This window comes from Emydura macquarii, unplaced genomic scaffold (assembly GCF_026122565.2).
Source record: "Emydura macquarii macquarii isolate MOO-44397 ecotype Brisbane River unplaced genomic scaffold, CSIRO-AGI_Emac_v2 contig_691, whole genome shotgun sequence".
Classification (NCBI taxonomy): Eukaryota; Metazoa; Chordata; order Testudines; family Chelidae; genus Emydura; species Emydura macquarii.
In genome coordinates, this window is record NW_027130828.1 from 6,949,643 (window position 1) to 6,974,956 (window position 25,314).

Here is a 25,314-nt window from a genome sequence, read left to right on the forward strand (position 1 = left end):
AGGCAACTCCTTCTTTTAGCAAGAGCTCACATTTCCCTAGATCCAGTTTAACTGTAGTTCTTCAGATGTTAGACTTTGTTGTTTGCCATAAACATGTAACCTCCTAACTGGAAGACCTTCTTGTTTGATATTTAAAAAGCTATGAAGTTTTCATATTTTGTTTCCATTTTTTTAAATAGAAATCAATTTGCCTGAAAAAAAACACACATTTGAATTTTTTTTTTTTTTTGACAAAGGAGAAGTTCGGTGTGAAAAATGGGACATTTTGGGGAAATTTTGAGAAAAAAAACCCTCAAATAATCTGTCTCAAAATCTGGCCTGAAAAAATGGGGTAAAAAATCACCCAGAAGTTATTGAATTTCTTTTGTCACTTTCAAACAGCCTCATTCAAGCCAGATTTTCCACCTGTCCCTTTGTTGGAAAATTATGCAGACACGAATTTGAAATTTTGATACCTGCCCCCGGAGGAGTAGAAAAACTTGCTACCTGCAGAGCAGTCATCGAACAAAGCATATATTTAATCTAGTTCCCATTTTTCACAGGCGTAGTTCTCCCACACGGAATTTTCAGAATGGCTTTCCTGGCAGTTCTCACACAGTTATTAGCACAATGAAATTTAAACCCAATATGAGTTCATTGACTAAATCTGCTTCCAAAAACCCATACTTGGATTCCAAAAGTTTCATTCTTATAAACCCAAGTTTCCCCACTTGTGAACTACTGCTGCTTCTCCAGTCACAGTTTCCATCTGAGTCCAATTTCAGAATACCTATTCCCCAGCATTATGAATAGACCTGGTCTAATGTTCACAGCACACGGTTCCTGATCTTATTAAAGGGCTGTGGCAGGAATTTAGGAATGACCATACTGAATTCAGACCAGTACCCTGTTTCCAGCAGTGGCCAGTACCAGCTGCCTCAGGAAAAGAAGCGTCCAGTAGGTTGTGGGATTTATTGGCCACTTTCCCCAATTCCCATATTATTTCACATTTTCACGTCTGTATTCAACAGCCGGCAAACTGCCCTTTTCTACTGTTGCCGGGCCCAGTCCAGCCACCACTGACTGTAAACAACAACTGAGCAGCTACTCCATGTTTTGCCCTTCACCTGAGCACCGTTCTGGTTCCTGAATTGGATGAAGAGTGATCATTAAATCATAGTGATGGCAATGGAAGACTGAACATCTGACCATTCGCTGCCAGGATCAGAGTCTGCACGAACTGGTGCCCTGTGTCTTTGCGCTGCTGCCGATGGTCTTTGTGTCACAAACTGAGCCCGACGTGTTTTCAAAACTCTCCACTCTTCCCTGTCTCCAAGCTGAATCCCATTTCTCATCACGAAACTTAGAGGCAGATTTAGACGTCTAGATTCCACAGGGCCCCATTCCAGCTCTCCTATGACCAATTTGGGCTGCCGGTGCACTGCAATAGAAACCAGAATCCTTCAAAGTGCACATGGCATGGAGGGCCTTTGGCGTCCACTCACTGATTTTAATTTTCAAGTGATCCACTTGATCATCAATAAATTGGTCTGTTGCCCGTCTCTTTGGCATGCCTACCCTGGTCTGAAAATATGCCAGGCGCGTTAACCCATGTAAGTCCTCTACTTGCTCTGATGGATTTTCCTTGTTCTTTCTTTCTTGGCTTTTAAACAGACTTGGATCAACTCAGATTGATAGCTAGCCAGAACCTCCCATTAAGTGCTTTCGTCCAGTCAGGGTAACTCATTCTCTTTTCTGGGGCTAATTCCTGCCGCACCATCCTGTCTGTTCAGGTCAAGCTAGCTGCTAAGCCTGCTGACTCTGTGTTCATTTCATCAACCATATATTTGCATCAAGATGTTAAATTGGGAAAAATAAACCTCTCAGGAAGCAGGTTTTTTTCCCTTCAAACACTGAGTGCTTCCGTATTACGAGCATGGACAGGACACTCTGTTTCACTTTACCACATGCCTTGCAGAGCATCCTGGAATTAAGCTTCAGGTAAGGAAACATGTTAAGACTTTCCTTTGCCTAAGCTCTGTTTCTTCTCTGATTCCACACCCTAACAACCACACTGGTCTCTGAGCCTTTCATTTCCTCATCCAAGCATTTTCCAAAGTTATCAAATCCCATCTCTCGCTTCTCTCTTACGGTGTTCTAGATTACCAAGAATTCTGGCTGCTTTATATTTCCTGGAAAACCTTTTAATCTACTTGTTTGTTCAGACTGGTGCGCAGTTCTTCAACATATTTTATCAGGCCACTGTATCTTTGCATACAGCCCAGCTCTCCTCCTCTGCTGAATTTTTTATTTCCAATTGACTAGATTTGATTTCTGCCTTGAGATTTTCCTTCATCTGTTGCTGGTTCTTCTCCAGTCTTGCCACAGCTGCTTGGATCTCCATTTGGCCAGCTTCCATGACACCTTTTAATTTATTCTGGGAAGCATCCATTCCCAATTTCAATTCTCTTGGCCAGCCTTTGCTGCCTCTTTGACACCTTTCGTTGCTTCCCAGAGAGGTGTATTTTTTGTCAGTGTGACAACTAAATTCTTCCTCCCTATTCAAGAAGCAACCACAAATTTCTGCCAGTTCAAAATCTATCTCCTGTGAGATATTATCCCACTACTGACACCTGTTGGCAAAGCTTCTGGGTGGCGAAAAAGTCCAGAAGGGGGTTATTTCCTTGTTGGGAGAGAAATTTAGTAGGCGAAAACATGACGCTTCTAGTCTAATCTGATGACAACACCAGTAAGGACCCTTTTGAACATCAGTATTAGATGACAAGAGCAGGACATGTGTTAAACATAGAATATTCACAGATGCAACCAGGGACCAACACAAAGAGCTCCAGAAAGCAGCTGTGTTCAAGCTTACAACCAACCTGCTTGTACCTGCCTCTGCCCATCTGGACAAAAGGTGATGACAAATGGATGCCTCTAAGATAATAGGTACCAGGAAATGAAACAGCATAATACTGATTATCTACATTACCTAGGTGTCTACAAAGACTTGCCCAGTCACTCAACTAGTTATTGCTAGAGCAGGTCAGCACAAAAGGGTAACAATTTTTGGGGAAAAAAAAGAATTGAAATTTTACCCTTTAAAAATTTGAAATTTTGAAGATTCAGATATTTTGAACAGTGACATGGCTAACTGCAGAACAGTCAATAACTATCTTTGGGTTTGTTTAACTTCTGGGATGGAGGATTCCCTCCAGATTACAGTTAATTTATTTTGGGGATTGCTGTAGGACCTTCCCACAGTTGCATATTTAATAGAAACTGGACACAAAATGGTGAAAATATTTCACAAAGAACAAATGGGCTGAAAATGTAAAATGGGGAGTGGTGGAGAATAGACTTGGTTGAATGTTAACTAATTTGTAGCGTGTGTAATACATTTCATTCAAAACACATGGGGAGTGGATCATTTCACAGCATGTTCACTCTGGAACTTTTAGTACAGCTGTTTGGAAACATGTAACCTTCATCCCATGAGAAATTTTGATATTTCAAAATGAACTTCCATTTCCAATGGAAATAAAAATTTGAAATACTGAAAATTTTCACAGAAGGAAAGATTCGGAAGGGTTTTGAATGGGAAATGTCAAAATGAAAAAAAATGACATTTTCTATCACATCAACATTTTTTTTTTTAAATTTAACTGACAATTCAAATTGTTATTTTGGACTTGAATCAATTTTTTTTGTTTTGATTCTTCCACCTGGAAATTAAAAAAAAAATCAATCAAAACTGACATTTTCCTCAGCAACACATCGATTTTAACTAAACCCAGATTTTTCTAACAGGACAACTTTTTTAATGAGAAAAATTTCAACCAGTTCTAAGTAGCAGTGCTGTGCTGACACTGTAAAAATGCTGAAGGATTACATTTTTTCAGAGAGAGCCTTTTCTCTACAAGTGTCTTGGACACTTCAAGTTTTTCCCATAAGGACGATCACACGAGATCCTTTGCTGTGAGGGCTTAAAAGTGACTAAGAAAAGGACAAAGCATAGAATCCTTAGGAAATTACATCGGTTGCGTTGGGAGTGATGACTGTGCTTGCAGGGACTTCTGCTTCGACAGCATCTTCGGTAAGGCTATCCTGAGTGTCTATTTCCTCGTTGTAGTTGAGGTCATCGTAAGGCATGGGAGTGTAGTACTCCTCGTTAATGGTTTCATAATTATATTCATCCACTATGGGGTCATACACCTTCTCATCCTCTTTTGTCTCCTCCCTGTTTTCCACCACTGTAGGTGCTTGCGTGGGTGGAGAGGTGAGCACCTATTACAAAACACAAAAAATGCCAGGGTTAGAGAAACTAGACAATGTTCTGGCTTTCTTACCTGATAAGATGCAGGTTTGAGAATTCCTCTCTTGCCTTTCATACTAAGCAGGAAGGCTCCTTAAAACCAAGCATGCAGCTGACAGATAGCTCAGGGAAAAGCTATACGGACTCAGACCTACAGTGACTATTAATTTTGCGTGCCTAGTGTAAGACCTACGGGCTTGATTTTCCGGGGTTCTGAACAACTGAGCAATAGGACCTGTGAGCGCTCCGCAGCTCTGAATATCCATCCCACGTGGTCTCGTGGTGGGTGTCCCAAAGTTAGTGGACACGTCTGAAAATTTAGGCCTCGAGATTCAAGGAGTCAAAATACACAAGAGAAAAAGCGCTGAAGGCAAAAGCAACTGGAAGTGATTTAAGGTATGCCTACACTGTAAACGAAGGTGCGATTGTAGCATGGGTCAACATACTCCTTCTAGCTGTAATCCAGTTAGCATGGGTTAAAATACTAGTGTAGATGGGGCAGCACAGCTAGCAATCAGACACAAACCCACCGGGTACCCTGGGTAAGTAGTCTGCTGAACCCATGTCACCATGTCTACACTAGTATCGTTAGCTGTGCTAGCTAGAATAAACTCGCCCAGCCTACCTGTACTACAATCACTTGCACTTGCAGCACGGACACATCCTTAGTGCATAAAGATAATCCTCCGTGTAGACACATGTGCAAGAGCTTGCTTCAAGCACATTTTCATTTTCCGGTACAGACCACGGCTAATCCTGCTCAGATTGAAAGATCACAGCCTGTGTCTGCTAGCTCTGGATAGACTAGGTGTCATAAAGCACCGAGTTTGTCACCCATGTTTATCCAGCTCAAAGTTCAGACATCCCATTGCTATGGAAACTCACACCGCATGTACAAAGCACAAATGCAGAGACATCTACAGTAGTTTCTTCCATCTGAAGTCTCCAGACGTTTACCCAAATGCCCTTTATTTGTCCATAAAAATTTGGAATGACAAGCCTTTAAATAAAGCACAAGACAAAGCAAACCAGGAACTTGCCTCCCCCCTGCCCCAGTCACCTACCTCTTGAATTTCAGTCACCTCTCTAGCAGCTTCTTCAGCATCAACAGGCTTGGCAGTGGGGGCCTCTGCCTTTCCTGTGTCGTCGGTGTCCTCGTAATAGGGATATTCATAATAATAGGTGTCACCTTCTCCATCCCCCTCAGTGTACTGTAAAGGAACCACAGCAAAAGACAAGGTGAAGGCAGGCAGCTCCTCAGTAAGCTCCTTGCCAGCTGTTGCTAGGCCATGTGAATTTTATATTCAAATGTACAGTGAGTTTGAAATTCTCTTTCCACTGGCATCTGCGATAGGAAAGCACAGGGGAAGTGAACACAAAAGGGTCATGAGTAAAGAAGGCTGAAGTTTACAGAAATCTGAGATTTTGATGAAAAAGTTCATCCAAATTTCAAATTTTAACAAAAAAACAGGGGGAGGGATAATGTTTTTTTTTTTTTTTTTTTTGGCCAGCTTTAGCCACTAGCATGTTTGTAACAAATTTAGCTTCCTAATGAGAACAAGATGACTTTTTTCTCCCTCTAGCCTCTCTAGTTGCTTTGCTCCATCTGCTACCCTCTCCTCGTCTGAATGGAAAACACACAGCCCCTGTCCATGTGCTGCGGTGGGGATTCAAGATACCTGAGTTCCTCACTGAGTCAGAGTGTGGACTCTTCATTCAAGACACCAGAGTTCCTCACTGACTTCCCAAACCAGGCCACCAAACCATTGGAGGTGACATTCACTAATGGTTCTGCACAATTTAGCAGACTAAAATAATACAAAGGGCAAGTCAAAAACCATAAATTCCCTAGTGATGCAATTGAGAAAGGAACATCATTTGGATTACTGCGGGTCATATTATTCCTTCAAATGTGTACAGCAAAGAACTCCCATGTACCTTAGGATAGAAGGCGCTAAAGTGTCATTTAAGCTTTGTAACCATTAGCAGAGCGTCTTCTAAAACAATCCTGATAAAACATAGGTTAGCTGGGATGCAGTGGCCTTGATCAGAGTGGTCCTAACAATATTTTTGGGTCTGACCCCGCTGTCATGCACAGAAGCTGCAAAAAAATAAAAATTAACAAATGGCAATTCCTGATTCTGCAGGCTGGCAAAAGCAAACACATCAGCCACTCCTGCACACATCTTCAGGCATCACCAGTCACATCTGCATGTTAAAAATCAGTCTTTCAAGAGGCACTGGTGCCTCAGGCAAAACTCCTAGAACGGAACAACCAGATTCAGTTATGCTTCCATGTTGCAGAATATTGAGCGACATACTCAGGCAGACAAGATAGGCATGCCAACACAAACATAGTGTGAGCAATTACATGGATTCATTTTATGTCCAACTGGCTATCTAGGTGCATTTGTTTGTGCAAATTACCCATTTTGAGATGACATCCTGTCTTCTACTGAAGATAGCGTTTTGCCATTTACTTCAAGGGAGCCAGAATTTCACTTTTCATGTGCAGACAAATATTTTGCATATGCATTTGTACTGCTAAGTATTTTTTTAGTATGAGTGATATAGATCCTGATTAGAGAAGCTAATTAAGCATATGCCTAATTTTAAGCATGTGAGTAGTTCCACTGATGTCAATGGATCTGCTCCTTTGCTTGAAGTACTTATACTCATTCCATATTTTCCATACGTTTTATCCCGCAGCCTTTCTTTCTACAGATATTTGCTTTCTACTAGGTTCTTGCTTTTTCAATGTTCATCACCTCCTGTGATACTCTTTGCCAACAGTATATCTGGGGCATCACTTTTGGTTGTTCTAGAAATTGTGATTTGTGACTAAAAAATAATAATCTTTCATATTCCTGTGTCATCTTCTGCCCTGAAAGATCCCAACATGCTTTGCAGACTGCATAAAATCCTTTCAGCCACCACTGAAATGCAGCTGCTTCTGGGGTTGACGGTGTCAACTGTTTAACAATGCACAGCAACACACACTAAAAAGAGGAAGTGTAAAGAAATCCTGCATTCAATTTAAGTTTTGAGGGAATTTAAGGAGGTGGAATGAATTTACCCAAACTGAATTTGGCCGGTACACCAGAGTTAACACTCATGGTGAAAAGTACAAAGGGATTTTTCATAACTCAAAGTAGGCTGGGCCTCCAGTTTTATGTCATAAACTCAGATGGGAAAAAAGCAGCTTGAGGCAAATGAGCTCTTAAAAAAGAAATGCCTCTGTTTTCATGCATAGATCTGCAGTAATACAGACTGAGGTACGTGAAATCTCATACAATCAGCAGGCTGTAGTAGAAATAGCTTCTAAAATATGGCATTTTCAGAGTTTTCCATTGGCCACTCTTTAAAATGAAACACTAACAAGACTTTTTGTTACAGTTGGGTGTGACAAATTCCTAACCCAGTAAGCTAATTTTATTGGGTATCAAAAGGCCATTCACTGAACAGCTATTCTTGTACAAAATTCCATAGAGTAACATGGCCCTTCCAAGAGAAGCTCTTTGTAGCTCGTTTTGATTGGTGAGCAACTGGATCCAAAAATAGGTTTATTTCCCTACCATCCTCCCAAGATTTTAACCATAGTGGCGTCTATTTTCTTGTACTTATTTAATGTTTCCACTTTCTTTAGAGCACATTAAATATAAAAAACGAAATGAGCCTTTCTGTTCCCCTGGAAGCAGGGCACAGAGCGTGATCTAATGTCCAGAGAAGTCAGTGGAAAGATTCTTATTGGCTTTAGTGTGAGCTGGCTCAGATATAGGTGTCTGACTAAACAAAGGGTTTTGTGTGTGCATGTGAGCATCAGTGAGGCTCAGATTTTCAAAAGTGACTAGTGATTCTGGGTGCCACCTTTGAGACACCTTCAAAGACCCTAATTTTCAGAGGGTAGGTGTTAGCAGTTTCTAGAAATCAGCCCCTTTCAGATCTCTCAAGTTGCCCCCCCTGAGGAAAGGAGAGGAAAGGAAAGGCAGAGGTTGCCCCCCGGCCAAAAAACAAACAAACAAACAACAACAAAACCGGTAAAAGGAACCCGTAGTCACTAGTCACTATTGAAAATCTTGATCTAGTGATTCTTCTAACTATGCACAGCTGAGTCTTTGTCCAAGAACTCATGGGATAATTATAGATCTGCTTGGAATAGTTGGATCAAAATGAAATTTCAGCCGAAAACAGAAAACAACACTGAGATTTTTTTCCCTCTGGTTTTGACCACCCCGTAACAACTGACATTTCAAAAATCAGTTGATCTTCTTATAACTGTAGACCTGAAACATCTGTTGGCATTTAGAAAGTGGTATATCATTTATTATTATTATTCTATTCAGCTGCAAGAGTTAGTGAGGGCCAATTCTCAAACTTGAGCTGCTATATGTTGTGTGCTTCCTATGGGCACCTGAGCATAGGGTCAAAGCGAAATTTCTGGGCACGCCCCAGACAAGGAACAGGAAAATGAAGTGACATACCCAAGGTCACATAGTGAATCACCAACAAAGATGGTATTAGAACTGCCAATTCCTGATATTTAGTCCTGTACTCTATCCATTAAAGCACACTGACTTTGAGATTTTAGAGGTTGTTCTGAGCACTCACACGTAGCATTGGGTGCCCAGTCTTGTAAATGGGACTCGATCTCTTAACAAAAAAAAATTCTCAAGGTTACAAGGCCAAGAAGTTGACCTATCCTGGCAGGGTTTCATCTTCCATGCTCCAGGACCCCTTCCACTATTTTATTGTGCAACAGATTTTTGGAACCGCTGGGGAGGGGCTGGGAGGGAAGCAATCCAAGGCAAGCCAGTGACTTATTGAGAGAGACAGAGTAAAACTAAACGAAAGTAAAATAAGAAACAGCGCACATGTTCTATCTCAGTTCATAGCAACAGTGCGTCTGCCTATTTACTGTTAGTCGACCAGTAAGTTGCTCCCCAATTAATATTATTTATTTCCCCTTCAGTTGTCACTGGAACCCTTGGCTTGCTTTTCATTTCTCTTACTTTTCCTGGTTTCCTTATCATCTCTTCCATCTTTGATCACAAACTGCTTTTGCCCTGGCCACTGCTGGCTTGCATTCCTTCTTCCCCTCCTGAACAAGTTCCCCCTAGACAGGCTGATGCATTGGTACCCATCCTGGGTGTCCGTCCTAGAGGGGATACCTCATGGGACCATTAAGTGGTTACCCCAAATGTTTAGTGCATGCACAAGTGGAGATTCTTCTTTCTACTTACGTATTCATCTTGGTTGGGGTCCTGTGACTGGGGGGCGTCTGGAATGGCCGAGTCGCAGTCAGGGCTGTAGTGTTCACAATAATCATAGGCTGCCCTGGGGTCTGCCACGACCAGGAGCTGTTGGATGTCCCCCTGGAGGAAAAAAAAACAAGAAAGAAGTCCCACATGAGTCAAAGAGTCAGAGTTTAAAACCAGTAGGGGACATTAGATCATCTCGTCTGGTCTTCTGTATGGCACAGGCTCCCAGCTCCGCTCGGCCATCTGCACAGTGACCCAACCATTGAAATTAGATCAAGGCATGACAATCCTCTGAAAGCTAAACTACTGTGTGCCACAGGCAGAGAACAGAAGGGACCTAGGGGCACCACTGCCTGAGGCCCTTGCAGTGGCAGGGAATTAAGTGAGATATACCCAGATAATCCTAGCAGGTAACCCGGCGCCCCATGCTGCAAAGGAAGGCAAAAACAAAAAGCAACCGAGTCAATCTGACCAGAAGGAAAATTCCTTCCCAAATCCAAATAAGGTGACCAGTTAAACCTTGGGTAAGGTTCACCAGCCATGAGCCTGAGAAAGAGAATTCTCTACCACCTCAGAGCACTGGCCCACTCCAACCAGCACCCCATCTTCAGTCATGACCATCGCTTATGCTACCAAGGTAGGTGACAAAAAACCTCAAAATACTTTGGGGGGGGAGGGGGCTGGGGAGGGGAAGGGAAATTTCCCTTTTGGCCCCTGGAGGTGACCAGCCCCAAAGCATGAAAGAACAGACAGACACGTGTAGTCATAGTACCACAGGCCGAAAGACTGAAGTGCGTTCTCACTCCTTATGCAGACAGAAGACCCAATGATGGACCAAGACATTGGAGAAGAAAGAGTCCTATTAGGCTATCTAGTCTCCCCTACTCAAGCATGGTAGGATTATTCAGGAACTTGGTCTGAGACAAGCCAGCCAGCACACCCCATTATCCTTGGGTGCACATCAAGTATCCGCTTTAGCCCTGGCTGATTACAAGAGTGTGAAGTGACTGTGCTTTGCTTGTCATTCCCAGGTGCATTATCATCAAAAGATATTACATCTGGAGACAGGTCACCACCTCGGCATCTCCTGGGCAACCTCATCCCTTCTCCGGCCAGTTTGGTGCTGCTGACAATGACGTCCACAAGACAGGTACCACACAGGCAAGGGACACACAAGCTTCCCGGTGGCCAAGGTTCCCTGTGCCTGGGTGAGGAGAGCCATCGGTAAGTGAACTCATTCGCTGCCACCTAGTTTGGATCTCGTCACATGTCGCTCATCCAGCTGGACTTCTGAGCCATCAATAGATTTCTAAACGGGCTGAAATTTATCGCCAGTCTATTTCTACATTATCGTCGCTCCACTCAGAACAGAAACACTGACATCCAAAAAAATGTCTGAAGCTGGACATGGCGTTTGAAATCAGGCACCTTGCAGAGTTTGTTAGGAAATGTGCCTGCTTTAAGGACCATTCAGCCCATAACGAACCAGGAACACTAGATCTATAGCCTAAAAATTAGCTCAAAATACATTACTTCCTTTTACAAAGAGCCATAGTTTTTACTTTAAAACACAGAGCAAGAGTTTATTCAGCAGACAGACATTTTGCTACTTAGACTGTTAGAACCGATTTTAGAGGGTTTATTTAATAGTAGAAAACGTTGTGAAAGCTGCAGAAAAAGATAGCATTACCAAAAAAAAAAAAAAAAACCCAACTGGGCGGATGATGCGGCCATGTAATGGGAACCAGAAGCCTGGGATGGAGTCTAGCCAGGATGTCTGAAAGCCCCTAGGGACAACTGAAACATGTTTTTAAACCTTGGGGGCCCGATCTGCTTTCGTGCGTGCAGACTGAACTCCTTGCATTCACAGGAGCAGCTGTGCCAGACGAGGAATGCAAACCCTCCAAGGAAACACAGATGGTGACACACACACGCACACACCCACACACTCTACTGCCACCAGGGGCTCCACCAGAAGGAGGCGGCTTACATTACTGGCAGGGTTTCATAGGAGATGAGCCAGGGGAAGGCTGTGTGGGTGATGTGCTGACTCTATGCATCTGCTGGCTGGTCTAACCCCACCCTGCCCTAATTTGAGATTGCCCCGGACAATTTAAGGCCTGCAGCCCCACCCCAACTTTCCAGCCAGGGGGGAACATATCCATTTCTGTGTCGCTCCTCACTGTAGTATGTGAGCAGCTCTCAAACATACATGTATCCTCATAGCTAGCGCTGGTTTCAATTTTCATTCATTACTTTTTTTCCAGATAAAACCTTTTCTTAACAAAATGAAAATTTTTGTATATCGACATTTCCTGAATTTTCAATGAGAAAACAGACATACGGTTTTCAAAAGTGATTTTTAAATCCCCCCTCCCCCCACTTTGTCACTTCCCTTATTTTTCCCCTTTTTCTACTTTGTCTCTGAAAAGGCGTGGGGATGGGGGGAGGGGGAACAAATACAAAATTCTGGCAAAATAACAGAACATTTCAAACATTTCTTCACCAAACGTATTTACCAGTTTTCAACCAGCTCTACTCATTACATTACTGTCAGGCAGGAAACATTACCCCCATTTTACAGGTGGGGAAACAAGGCACTGAATGATTAAAGTCACTTAGTCACGATCACAGAGGGAGTCAACGGCAGAGCCAAGAACAGAAGCCATGTCTTCTGCTTCCCACTCAAGTGCCTTAACCACAAAACCCTGTCTCCCTCCTTCTCTTCTCAGTGATAGCACAATCTATTGAATCCCCACAGGTGAATCAAGCACATAAATGACCATTTATTTATATATTTTTAAAATCCTTTTGCACTTCATTCAGCTTGGATGTTACAACTGGTTCCCATGCACTGCCATAATGCTGTGCGTTTGGGTTTCTAGCATTGCATGGGAAAGTTTATATGTAAACTATTATTAATAATAAACCAGCAACAAAAACCAGACTTGATGTTCTTCTACAAGAGGCAGGGAAGGAAAGCTGAAAGCTATTCCTTGCTGATAAGCGTGGATTTTCACCTCAAGAGGAGCTGATAGTTCAAGTCACTTATAGAATACAGGCTAAATTCTCCTTCCCCTAGGGACAGATAAAGCAAAGGAGGTAACCTCCGCAGGGTTCACCAGCTAAATGCAGTGCAGTAGGTTAAGCAGAACAGAGTTCCTTAAGGCTCACTTTGCTTTTAGGCTCAGTGGCGTCAGAATTCTGAGTTAAGTAAGGAGAGGAACCCTGGCTAATATCCTCAGCTGTTTTTCCACAGCCAAAGGGAGGTTTAAAGTAATTTCTTTAGTCTGATGAATCAAGGGGATCTGCTGCCAATTTTCCTGTAGACGCGTTAATGGGCCAAAGTCAGAAGTGAATCTAAGATGATGTAATTTACACCTTCTTTGAGCCCCCTCAGCACATAATATATACCAAATCAGACTCCTCTGAAGTCAGACTCAGGTTTAGGGAATCTCTGAGTCTAGGCTGGTGTAATCAATACACTGAAGAGTCCAGAAGGAGGTGTCAGCTATGCCAACCTAGACTCCTTTAGAATTCATGGCATCTGTTCCTTTCTAGCGTCCTTCCAAATACCGTTGCCTAAAATTCTCACGTTGTTTTTGGTACTGGATGCTGTTCCCAGCTCTGCTGACCTCTCTTCCGTGACCTTATTTTTTAGTCCATCGACAGTCATGTTCAACTGTGTGATGCCCAAGAGAAATTCCATGTGACAATATTTTGGGAGGCATCGGAGAGACCAGACCACAAGTGCACGTGGATGGGCTGAACAGCCCAATTGTGGGGAAGGAGAGAGAGTCCCAAGGAGTTCCTAGGTCTCTTGCATTTCTCTCTGCTTTGCAAGTGACAAGTGCACGGCTTTCATGGCGTCCACCACATTCACATTCATAAAAGGCAGACAGAAGTAAAACCTTGTTAGCAGGAATCCCAGTCAATTGACCTCATCCCTTAGTGCCAAACAATAAAATGGGCTAATTTAGCCTGCAATAAAATAGAAGGAAATGGGTTTCACAAAAGATGCATACAGCTCAGCTGTCAGGAGCCCTGTTTCTTTGATTTAAGAAGCCGAGTTTAACTGGAGCAAGCCGTGCTGGGAGGCTCGGAGGCCTTTTGTGTCCTCTCAAGGGTATCGCTGCTAATAAATATTGTAGAGCAATAGCTACCTCCCCCACCTTATTATGAGCTGACTAAGAAGCAAGTCGGTTCTGCTCTCATTCCACTCTCTGAAGAGTCAATTCGTTTTGCTGTTAGCATTGCACAAAATATCCAAACCTCTTTTCTTCACATGTCAGCATCAGCTTTCTTCAACAGTAGCCGTGATAAAGAAGATGCCACAGGTTAATTTTTTCTGCCGTAGCCTAAAATTTTCCTCTACGTCTTTTGTAGGATGTGTCATTTACAGTTGTGCTGGAATGCTGACGAAGGGGTAACGATGGGAAAAAAAATTCAAAAGTGACTTAGGAGCCAAAATCCTGTTTTCATAGCAGCCTAAATCGCAAAGGAAGTCAGTGAGCTTTAGGCCCCTCAGGACTATGTTTCCAAAGGTATTTAGGCACCTAAAGACAGATATAGGCGCTAGTGGGACTATCAAAAGCGTCTATGCAGGTTAGACACCTTATTCCCACTGAAAGCCATGGGTACTTTTGTAAATCCTATTAGGCGTCGCTTTGCATCTTTGGACCACTGAAAACCTTTGAAAATTTGACCTTAACTCACAATTAAAAGATGGATCCTAAATTAGGCGATTTTGAAAGTTTTATCCTAGAGCAGTAACATGTGATTAAACCCACTCTGATCACAACAATGAACTAAGTGCTAATTATAGTGGTGAAGAGGGCCCCCTGGCATTCTCTATTTCTGCATGAAACAGGGGCAGCACTGCTAGTTGCCGTTCCCTGACACCCCCTCAATGTCTGGGCGGGAAGGGGTAAAAAGGTAAATTAGGGCTTGTTCACACTTACCCGGAAATTCAGCGGCAATGGACGGGAGTTACGCAAACTACGCAGAGTAGTTTGCATAACTCCCATCGACTGCTTCTGCGCGCTGTTCACATTGCGCTGAGCCGACGGGAAAAGCGTTCCCATCGGCTCAGCGCTACGCTAGTTGAGGAGGTGGACTTATTAAGTCGACTCCTTCATCGATTGAGCGGGTCTCACTGACCGCTCAATCGATCATGAAAGATCGATCTGGCGGTGGCAATTTTGCTGCCGCCAGTGTAAACATAGCCCCAGTTTCCAGGCTTCCTTCTCCTTTTTGTCTTTGATGAGACTTCAGGATGCCAATGAGCACCAGAGGGCAGCTGCATCTTTTCTGGTTTTTTCTTTACTACTAAATGGATTGACTCTGCCAAATTTGAGGCCCAACAGCAGTCATGGTCAAAGATGTTTAATTTTGCAATTTTGACAACATTTTGAATATAAGTGGGGGGGGGGGGAAGGGTCAACATTAAGTCCCATTTTCCAACCAGCTGATGAACTGGTTGGAAGAAAATCAAAATGTTGATGATATTTTCATAGAAATGTCAAATTTCACCAAAAAAAGTAGAACAAAATTTTAATGGGGAAAAAAACATTGGGAAAATTATATATGTATATATTTTAACTTACCCTACCAGATGCCTACCAGTGCTAACTGTAATGATGGTCTGATCAATATGGATCTGTTTAACATTCATTGTATAAGACCCATTTATGTTTGGGTGACACACGTATGGATTAGCTCCCATCATGCAGCTCCCGGACAGTGCTGGAAAATGTTAAAACAGCTTTGTTTGGATTGTTTTCCATACTCATCCTACATGTGTGCAGCACTGTCTCATCACTCCCAATGACATCATTGCCAGTACCTTGGAGAAATCTCTATGGTTCAACAAAACAAACAGCTAGAGAGAATAACAACAGTGACTTCATTTGGCATCATTGTCCATGTCATAAATACTGCACATCTTTGGGACTCTGACTGCAACTCACTAGCAATTAACTGGATTATTGCTTTAGTGCATTACCCACAACAGTTTTAGTGACTCTAACATCAATAAAACAATCTTGCCTGAAGTGTTTTTTTAGACTCCCATATTTAAGTTAAACTTCTCTGAATAACCATAGCACCAAGAACATAGTGACTTTAAAAAAAAATAATCTGAAAAGGAATTAGAAGGATCTCAGATTGTGCTGGTTTTTTATTATTATTTTTACAGGAAGACATATTAGTTCTATAAATGCAGATCAGATGGCTAGAGACTGGCAGTGGATCAATGTGTTTCCACGACTAAGAGAAAGCTTTGAAAACCCAGCCACCGGAGATTCTCCTTAAACCTAATCCATGTCTCAGGGACTCTCTGCCAGCCCTCTGATGTTCCACTTGATAAAACGTGTCATTAGTACTGGCTTATGGATAGAGATTCCCCCTGCCTGGGAAGTAACAGCTGTGATAATTTAAGGGCTGTAAGTGGTTACAAGTGTCACTCCCATCAGAGTTAAATTGACAGCCAACAAGCCAATGCAGGCAGCCTGATCTCCTTTGAGTCTCCTTTTATGAATCTGAAATTCTGTGGGAATAATTTCGATGTCTAAACACCTGATTTACTGGTGCAGTAAGGTGCCGTATTTAGTCACAGGTATGACATTTATATGGATAACAAGAACATCCTGAATTATGGTTGTGTCACCCAAGAGTTTTGGATCTAAACTCTCCAGTTCCAGGGCATAAGCAGAACTCTAATTAACGGGATTAGGAAGAAATGATTTCTGTGGGCAGGATATTCGTAACAGCCTTTCTCAGGGCTTCATGCATCTTTCTCCAAATCAGCTGGTCCTGGCTATTGCCAGAGATAGGTAGATGCATCATTTGCCACAGTATGGAAATTCCTATGTTGCAATGTCATCTAAGTAACCTAAACTGAGCCACAGACAGCTGAGAGTACAAAAATGAAAGCCAGAGTTTGAAAAATAGGCCCTGAAAACATGTGAGTTATAAGCAGCCATGAGTGAACCTCAAAAAGCTCAGAGGTTTGGATAAGCAGAAGATGTTTGGATGCTTATTTGAACAAACAGAGCCAGCAAAACTGGATGAAGTGGCTTTATCGTGAGATCTCGATTATTCTCCCTTTCCCAGCTGGCTAAGTGTACCACAAAAATGGCCTCCCTTCTGGTCTTTCGGCACTAAAATAAGGAACTATTCTCCACTCCTTTTCTCTTGAAGAAACAATGTCAAGTTATTTTGAATGGGGATGCATGGGCAAGTTTCACTAAAACCACAATGACATCAAATGGAATCTTTCTTTGAAGTCTGTAAATAGTTGGAATAACTATATTTTAAACACAGTTCCTTTCTTCCCATTGCCTCTGCACTTCCAAGTTGCAGCTGGGAGTAGAAGGGGAGAACCATGATAACCCAGCCTTCATTAGATTTCCAGCCTAATTTTATATCCCCATTTTGAACCGAACTCCACCATTAGCTTTGACCTTCACCTTACCTTACATTAAAACTGCAGCAACCTGGCCAAAGACCCCCTTAGCGACAACTAAACTATAGATCCATTGACTCCAAGGGAATTAGCCTCCGGACCTTTTTTCTTCCTTCTTATTTAGTAATCCTGAGGAACAGAGCACTGGCCTGGGATCTGTTAATTCCTTGCTACTTTAGGCTGTGGTTCTTGAGTCTTCAGCTCAGCGGGGAAACCCATTTTTTTCCCTCCCATGGAATATGACCCTCTCCCCCTAGCTCACAGATTCTTCTTCATCTTGCCAGCTATGAACTGCATCATAAGCAGCCTCCTCTCGATGCCAAAGTTTCCCCAAGCTTGTGAGTGGAGTTGCTCTTATTTTTGTGCAAGGAAGTGTTTGGATCGTCACAACTTCACCCCTCCATACTTGTCTACTTATGACGTCACCAGCCTCCTCCAGCAATGCCGGCCTCATCTGCCCAACATCTTACATCAACATCTTCATGCCTTCCTCCATGTTGCCCCTTATGCATGGAATGTCCTACCTCATCCTCCAGGCCACTACCCTACCTTCATTCAAATCTCTCCTCAACGCCCAACTCTGCTGGGAGGCCTATAAGAGAACAGCCAATTTATGCAAATTAGATTGGAGGGTCAGATGAGGATACTTGGCACTTTGTCTATCAACAGGTGCTGTAAGCATTAGATGATATCCCTCTCCTCCCACCTGTCATGAACCATTTGTCACCCTAGACTGCAAGTTCTTCAGAACAGGGTCTGGGTCTTCTTATATGTTTATTCAATGCCCAGCATATTGGGTCCTTGATTCCACTCGGGCCCCTTTGTGTGGTACTGTCACACAAATTATAAGCATAATAGCTATTAACTGGTTTATTGGTATCAAAGGATAAGCAACTCTTTTCTGAGAAGAGACTTGTTCTGTTTCTGGGACTCTTCTCTTAGGAAACCTCTCCTTCTGCCAAGACCCTAATGTGGGACACACTATGTGACAAGGACACAAGATGAATGACAGAAGGAAACCATTAGTCCAGCAACATGCAGACTGACCTGGGATTCATTTCTTCGAGCTAAGCAGAATTTTCTGCAATCTCGATTATCATAACTTTGCATTTCGGACCGACTATAAAGAATGTATAGCCAGTAGTTGGATCAAGCCAAAGTCTCAGCGCTGCACACCCTCAGAACTTGAAGGAGCTTGAACCTGGTGCCAGAGTTTAAGACAGGGCTAGGTTGAAATGACACAGGAGAGTTCATTCCAGGCACCTCTTTCAAGCACGATATACAGAGTGTTCATTTGCATTCTGGTTTATTTATACAATGGTGCTCTACAGACTGAAAAAGATTCACCTTCCCAAAGAGTTTGTTACTGATAACAGAAGAAAAATGTGTGGCCTTTCCAAATGGCTGAGTTTGTCAAACCCAATCGTCATTCCTAATTCCTTTGCATAACTTTCCTGAGATCCTAATCAAACCCTAGCCCCCCCAAGAGCCCAAATCCACTTCTGACCACACACAATGCCCCCATCCAAACTTTTCAGTCACCCTTCCACTCTGCTTTCCACCTCCCTGCCATCACCACATAACAATCCTCAGCTCCTATAGAGATCTTTTCATCCACAGATCTCAACGCATTTTAGAAAACAAGGGAAGTAGCCTCATTTTACAGAGGCACAGAAAGATGAAATGATTTGACTGAGTTCAAACAGCAAGTCAGTGGCAGAGCCAAGAATTAAACACACGTCTCCCAGTTCCCCAATCCCATCCACTGGACAACAATGCCACCAAGCCATGCTGTTTCCAACTAGGGTGACCAGATACAAGTGTGAAAAATTGGGACATAGGGGATAATAGGCACCAATATAAGAAAAAGCCTCAAATATCAGGACTGTCCCTATAAAATCGGGACATCTGGTCACCCTGTATCCAACCTAACTGAGCTCAGCCTCAAAGCAGTTGACTAGCTACATGCATTTGCTTTTCTTGACAAGAAAAAGTTCAATAGTATTCTCAGAAGCAACGTGGTAGAAGGGGCGAGGCACGTCACATTTTCCCAAGCCCTGTCTCAACGATGAAACATCTTTTCAGACTCTGAGACTATTTAGGGTATTTTAAAAATGATAATTGTTTTCCATCCTCCTTGCTTTGGTTCTCCTTTTGGATCCAAGTAGCTTACACTTCCTCTGATGCCAAAGCTGAATTGTCCCTCAAGCACTTTGCCTAACTGAAACTTTCATCCTTTCAAGAAGAGATGTCTAATCACCAGTTTAAAGATCCTGAATTGAGGCAATGGCACTTAACCTTGTTTGACCCTGAACTTCACTGACTGTTGAGAGGATGCAGTGTTTAGATGCAAAGTTATGCGCATTATGTTTAATCTGTGGCTGCCATTATAGTGCATTAATAAAGGTTACGTACAGTTGGCGACTTATCTTTCCAGGTCAACAAACAGCATCAATGGCCGGGAGGACATTTTTCATTCAGGGGTTTTTCAAACCAGTGGAAGAACCCAGGTGATGTTGATTAAGATTCAGGAATCTAAAGGAGAGCTGGGTGGAGAAAAAGTCCTTAAGAAATATCCTGCTTAGAAAACAGGCAGGAGTATGAAGGGCATCTCATTTCTCTGCTGGGCCAGACATTCAGCATTTTTCTCTGGCCTTATCTACATAAGGGCAATTTTCCTAACATTCCTCAATGGTTCAGCTTCACCGGTGGAAGGGCTGATGTAGACAAAATACTTGCATCCCACTGGTGCATTATGCACTGCATCTTATAGATAGGCATGGCTTAATTCAATTTAAAAAAAAATAATTCTGAGCGATAATATCAATGTTTATTTTTAAGCATTTTTTATTTTTATCGATTTAAATTTTCACAGTTGTGGGAAATAATGGGAGAAGTCAGACAATACTTATTTTATGACAGTAGATGTTGAGATTCAAAAAATGAAAGCTTTGTGTAACATTTAAAACACAAATTGTCAACATCACATGTCAAAATATACAAAGTTAATATCCTTAAACTAAACTCTAATAAGTTCCCAAGCAACGTTTTGCTTACTTTGCCTATCCATACATTTCTATCATCATCCATGGAGATAGTTTTTCGTTGGTTTCTGTGTGTATGGTGAAATCAATGTTTACTGACATTTACCGATGAAAATTGAATCCTTCGAAGCCTACTCAGTCCTGATCGGAATCAGTGAGTGAACATGGTGCTAAGAATGATGAATACAATCTGGAGACCTGTATACAGCAGTGGCCCCATCATCGCTACCTCTAATGGGGTAGACCCATGGGTAACAATGATGGGAAAATTTTGGCTACAAAACAGCTTAGTGTAGACCTGATGCCCATCCTCTTCGTCAACACAGGAGATCTCCAGAGTCAAAAGCATGATCTACTACAGCTTGAACTAAAAAGGCAAGGGGCTGTATTTAGTGGCTGGAACAGCTCATATCCTCTGCGGATCAACTCAGAGGGAGACACAAAATACACCCCAGCGAGTAACACAAACACCTCCAAAAACAACATGAGTAGGAGCACTGACTGTTATAACAGTCATGCTGCTCCCAGTTCCCCCTTTGCACAGGCATGGCGCTACGAACTGATAGAGAACACTGTTTGCTTATTAAATGACACAGCTTACAAAACTGGGAACTATCAACAGCAATTACAGCGGATCCTAAAAAGGGCAAAAAGACCCCAGTAGGACAGTTTAACTAGAAAAAGCAATTCCATGCCCTCCATGCAAATGACAAATATAAATACTAAATAGGATGAATGTCATGCTTTAAATTAATTCCATCAGTGCTTCACATAATGTCTAGTCGGAGAGGCCTGTGTTTTTTTGTACACTGAGGGGAAAATGCACATACTTTATATATTTATACACACACACAAACAAAATTATAGCAACAGCTGAAACGTTGCAATATCACTATTGTGTGCTGTAGCACTTTGGAACAATGGAGCACACTTTTAAGTACTTTTTCATAAGATCCCTTCTATTTCAAGTTCCATGCTCCACTTCTAACCTAGCTTCTATGTAAACCTATTCCTTCTTAAGTGCAAACACTGCAATACCGACTTGCCTGCATTCCTGATCTTTTGTGCAAGTATAAACATTACAACTCTTTTAATGGAAAAGGACTATACTCCCCGAACACAGCAGCAGCCAAAGCAGAAAGGACTCCAAAAAGGAAAAGCCAGCCCAATATGAAGATATAAATCAATAAAAATGGTTATTAAAGCATCCAAAAGAGAGAGAGATCCTTAAATCAACAACCAGCATTGCACAATGTGCTCAGACACTTGATTCCCATGGCCATTTTTTATAGTTATTTTAAACAAAACCTAATCCATCTTCTAGACTTTTATGAAAACAATGGGTTAAGAACATGGAAGGTATGTTTCCATCAACATTTTCAAACTCCACAGCCCCATAGTGTAAAGTAAAATCATCAGAGGCCAGGACTGCATTACTAAGCTTGACAAAAAGCTGCTTTGTATTCCTTTATTTCTCCATCACTGGGCCAACGGCTGCAGGAAAACAGGCAAAGAAAAATACAAGTGGTTTCTCTACAGCTATTTCACAGAGAGGAAAAAATTAATGGCTTGTAGCTCTGCTTTTTAAAAACAAAAACTCTAAGGCTCCATCTCCCAATAAAGGAAGGACTTTGTTCTCAAATTTCTTTTTTCCTATCGCAAAAAACTCTCTTTACAGCTGCAAATTCAGCATTTTAAAAACATTTTTTTAGAAGTTCTGTGTTCTGGGCACATATTTGAAAACCCCCAAGAGATTAGAAACACATGGGACGAGCATGGAATCCAAACCACAGGTTTTTATTAAGAGGCATGACTTTTAGTTCAAATTTCATCAAATTCAAGTAAATATTTTCTCCTTCAACTGGCAGCTTTACTTTATATTACCTTGAAGAGATATTTAAGAGTTATTTGTGAGTGTCCATGTCTGTATGAGAGAGAGAAATATGGGTGTGATACGCAAGTACACACTAGAAAATTGCTCATGGAATATTGTGATCCCTGTCTTAGGTACAGCAGGTAGAACCATCTATTATTAAGGTTGCCCAACACTTCCCATTCTAAGGCCCTGTTTTCAGTTGCTTATAACTTCATCAGACTTTCATCATTTGGGCTGAAATTTCCCATACCAGATGTCTGCCGCAAGTAGATGTTTTTTTGGAAACGCCACATTGTGACTGAGCATGCTCCATCATCCCACAGTTCCTACATGTGACCAGACTATGGAAAAACAGTATGTGATCATGTCATTAAAGACTGCAACATACACACCAGCAGGCCAAATCAGAGTTGCACAATCCACCTTAATTCTGCCATTTCCTAACTTTTTAGTGCTTCAATGTGCAACCTTAATGTCCTTTGAACATGGCGATTTTGCATGTGCGCATAATATATGTAGATGGAGATACAGAGATATGTGGCTTTTCACCAGCTGAGCACCTGGTACATGATTCCAATGAATTCTGAAGATGCTCAGGAATTTGGGAAGAGCTGTTCAATGCCTTGAAGGATTAAGGTCCATAGTTACATACAAAGGTATGTACATACACGGAACAGTAATAGAACTGCCAGAGTGGATTGGACCAACTGTCTGTCTTGTACCGTATTCTGCGTGCGACAGTCCCAAGCCCCGGAATGCTCCAGATGAAGGTGCAAGAAAACCCTTGGTGGACCGCTCTAGAACAGCGCTCTGTTGCTGAGAAAAGTCAATCCAAGTCAGGAAGCCTAACCAAGAGTGCCTGCGCGAGGTGTTAACAGGGCTTAAATCTTTCACAGCAGAGCCCAGGCTCACAGGTGGAAATGAATTATACTGGCATTTACTCTCATCAGTAGGAGATACCCTTAAGAGAGTTGTCAGTTTTGCTGTAGAAAAATCAATACAACTGCTTCAGTACTTAGAGCATCCCTATGCTTCCCTTAGGGCACCACGGAGGCTGGCATTACATGCCCATCCAGTACCACCTTATGCTCAGGCTACCCATATAACAGATCACAGCACCAAGGCAACTGCAACCTTAGTGGAGCTAAATCTCCCCGTACCCATGCAGCTGGACAGACAGGGAGAGAGCAGAGCCTTAACTACTCACACTACCGCCTGTTAGCCAGCTCAAAGAAGGACATGGTCTGCTAAATTTAGGGCTGGAACAGACTACAGAGCAAGGAGGAGGCAATCTGGTCCCTGGTCTGCCCTTGGAACAGTGCAGCAACATACTGCAGCTTACTCAGAGTGTCTGCATTTAGGTTCCAACTAGAATTCTGCAAGCACAGTAGTAACATTACTGCTATGTCTACACTACAGTTTATGTTGGTAGAATTCGTATCGCTCGGGGGTGGAAATAAACCACCCCCTGGGCGACCTTAAGTTGCACCGACATTAGCGCCAGTGTGGACAGCGCTATGTTGGTGGGAGAGCTTTTCTGGCCAATATAGCTTCTGCCACTCACAGAGTTTTCTTATATAGATGGCATAGAGCGTCTTCACCAGACGCATCGGTGCAGCTACGCTGCTGCAGCACTGTATGTGAGGATGTGCCCTAAGTTATCTAAGACAACTTGGCAAGTTTTAAAGGGTCATTACTTGTGTAAATCTTCCTTGATTCTCTTGTAAATCGATCATTTTGCTCCTGAGTTCCAGAAACTCATAAGCAAGAGACAAAGTCCAGGTCATCTCTAAAAAGCTCACACTTTCATTTTAAGTTGCAGTTTTGAAGAATTAGTTGCGAGGCTTTTCTCAAAACAAATGTTTCCAGTTCCTTTTTTTTTTTAACGCTCCCAATTAAAAAAAAAAAAAAGTCACCGCCAGCCAGGAACAACTCTACTGCAAGAAACCTGTGTACATCCACCAGCAATCCTACCGCAACAAACAAACCAGTGTATAGCAGGACATCAGAGAAAATAAATTCTGCAAGGACAAACTAGCACATGTAATGCAGCACCTCTGAGTTCTCAGGACCAAACCTACAACAACGGGTCAACGTGTGCGGAAGAGAACTGCATGGCACAAGCTGATGTGCATACTACAGAGGAGAATACGGCAAAAAAGCAGATTTCATTTACAACCAGCTAAGAGCTTTAGACCGTGGCTGGGAGGGTTGTTTTTCAGAAGCTCCCTTTTAAATGTAGCCATATGTAAAAACAAAACAATAATGTAAGTGGTGTAGAACTGATTTGACAGCCCAGTGGAAATGAATGGATAATCCTACCATAGAGCACCATTTCCAGTTCAGCACTGGACCTAAGCGGGACTTGATTTTCAAAATGGAAAATATCAGCAGTGTCCCTGCTGTCACAACATGCGACGTAGGAGAAACCACAATGGTTTCCTATGGACAATAAGGAGCCTCTGGACTAGACTCACACCAGGACTCACACCATGTCCTTTGCATGACCATTTTTAAAGAAGGGATTTGACTCCAAGCTCTCAGGCCCCTTGAAATCATTATATGGCTCTAGTGATTTCCAAACCTCACCTCCTAGTCAATGGAACTTCACTGGCTGCCAGGGCAACCCTTTCCCCAACCCGTTTGGGTAGAAATGAAGTTACTCCTGTTACAGACATGTCACCAGGGCAGGGGGAGGGAAACAAAGCTCAGAGGGTTACCATCATTCAGAAAAGCAACCGGATTTGGGGTGCACATGGGAACCGAAATAAACACTGTATCCTTTAGAGATTCCTAGTCCCTAATCATTTAGGTTCCCAACTCAGGAAAGCATCTCTATTCAGGAAGGGGTCTTAAGCACACGCTTACGGTTCAGCACATGCTTAAATGCTTTTCTGAATCCAGGTCCTAAGCCTTATCTCACACCAGACGGCACCTCTGCCTGTGGAGGCCACCGGCTGTCAAGCATAGCTATCTCAGTGTGTTTACAGGGCATTAGCACATTTCCCCTAGAGCAGCGTGCATGTTTTCCACTGGAATGTCAAGGGTACTTAACGTCCACGGAGACCAGACCTAATCTAGCTTGAGTATAGCTACAGCAAGGGCTTTCATAGGACAGAATAAAAGAGATCCGACCCTGTCAGAATCCTTTAACCGGACCCCGCTAGCCGTTCCACGTTGGCAAGATGCACTGCCAGTGTCAAGCCGCGTGGGCAGGTTGGATTCCCCACTTCATCCAATCCACATATGAGGTTGCAAATATCCTTCGCCAGGCTCTTCCCTAACATGCACTGCGAATCTCTCGCTGCAGGCCCTGCGGTATCTAGGGAATGGACGGAGCACCACCCTGCCGTCTTCCAACCGGCGAGGCACAGATA

At 42.6% G+C, this 25,314-nt stretch overlaps 1 protein-coding gene across 3 annotated transcripts in view; it reads right to left on the reverse strand.

Moving 5' to 3' along the window:
• The window catches only part of COL5A1 (collagen type V alpha 1 chain), a 233,198-nt gene that overhangs the window by 119,378 nt on the left and 88,506 nt on the right, over positions 1-25,314 (reverse strand). For all 3 annotated transcript variants that reach the window (XM_067541842.1, XM_067541841.1, XM_067541840.1), the window contains exons 5-7: positions 9,535-9,666; positions 5,359-5,505; positions 4,015-4,266 (exon numbers count right to left, since the gene is read on the reverse strand). In XM_067541842.1, coding sequence (XP_067397943.1) covers positions 4,015-4,266; positions 5,359-5,505; positions 9,535-9,666 — 531 coding nt within the window. The remainder of the gene's footprint in view (positions 1-4,014; positions 4,267-5,358; positions 5,506-9,534; positions 9,667-25,314) is intronic.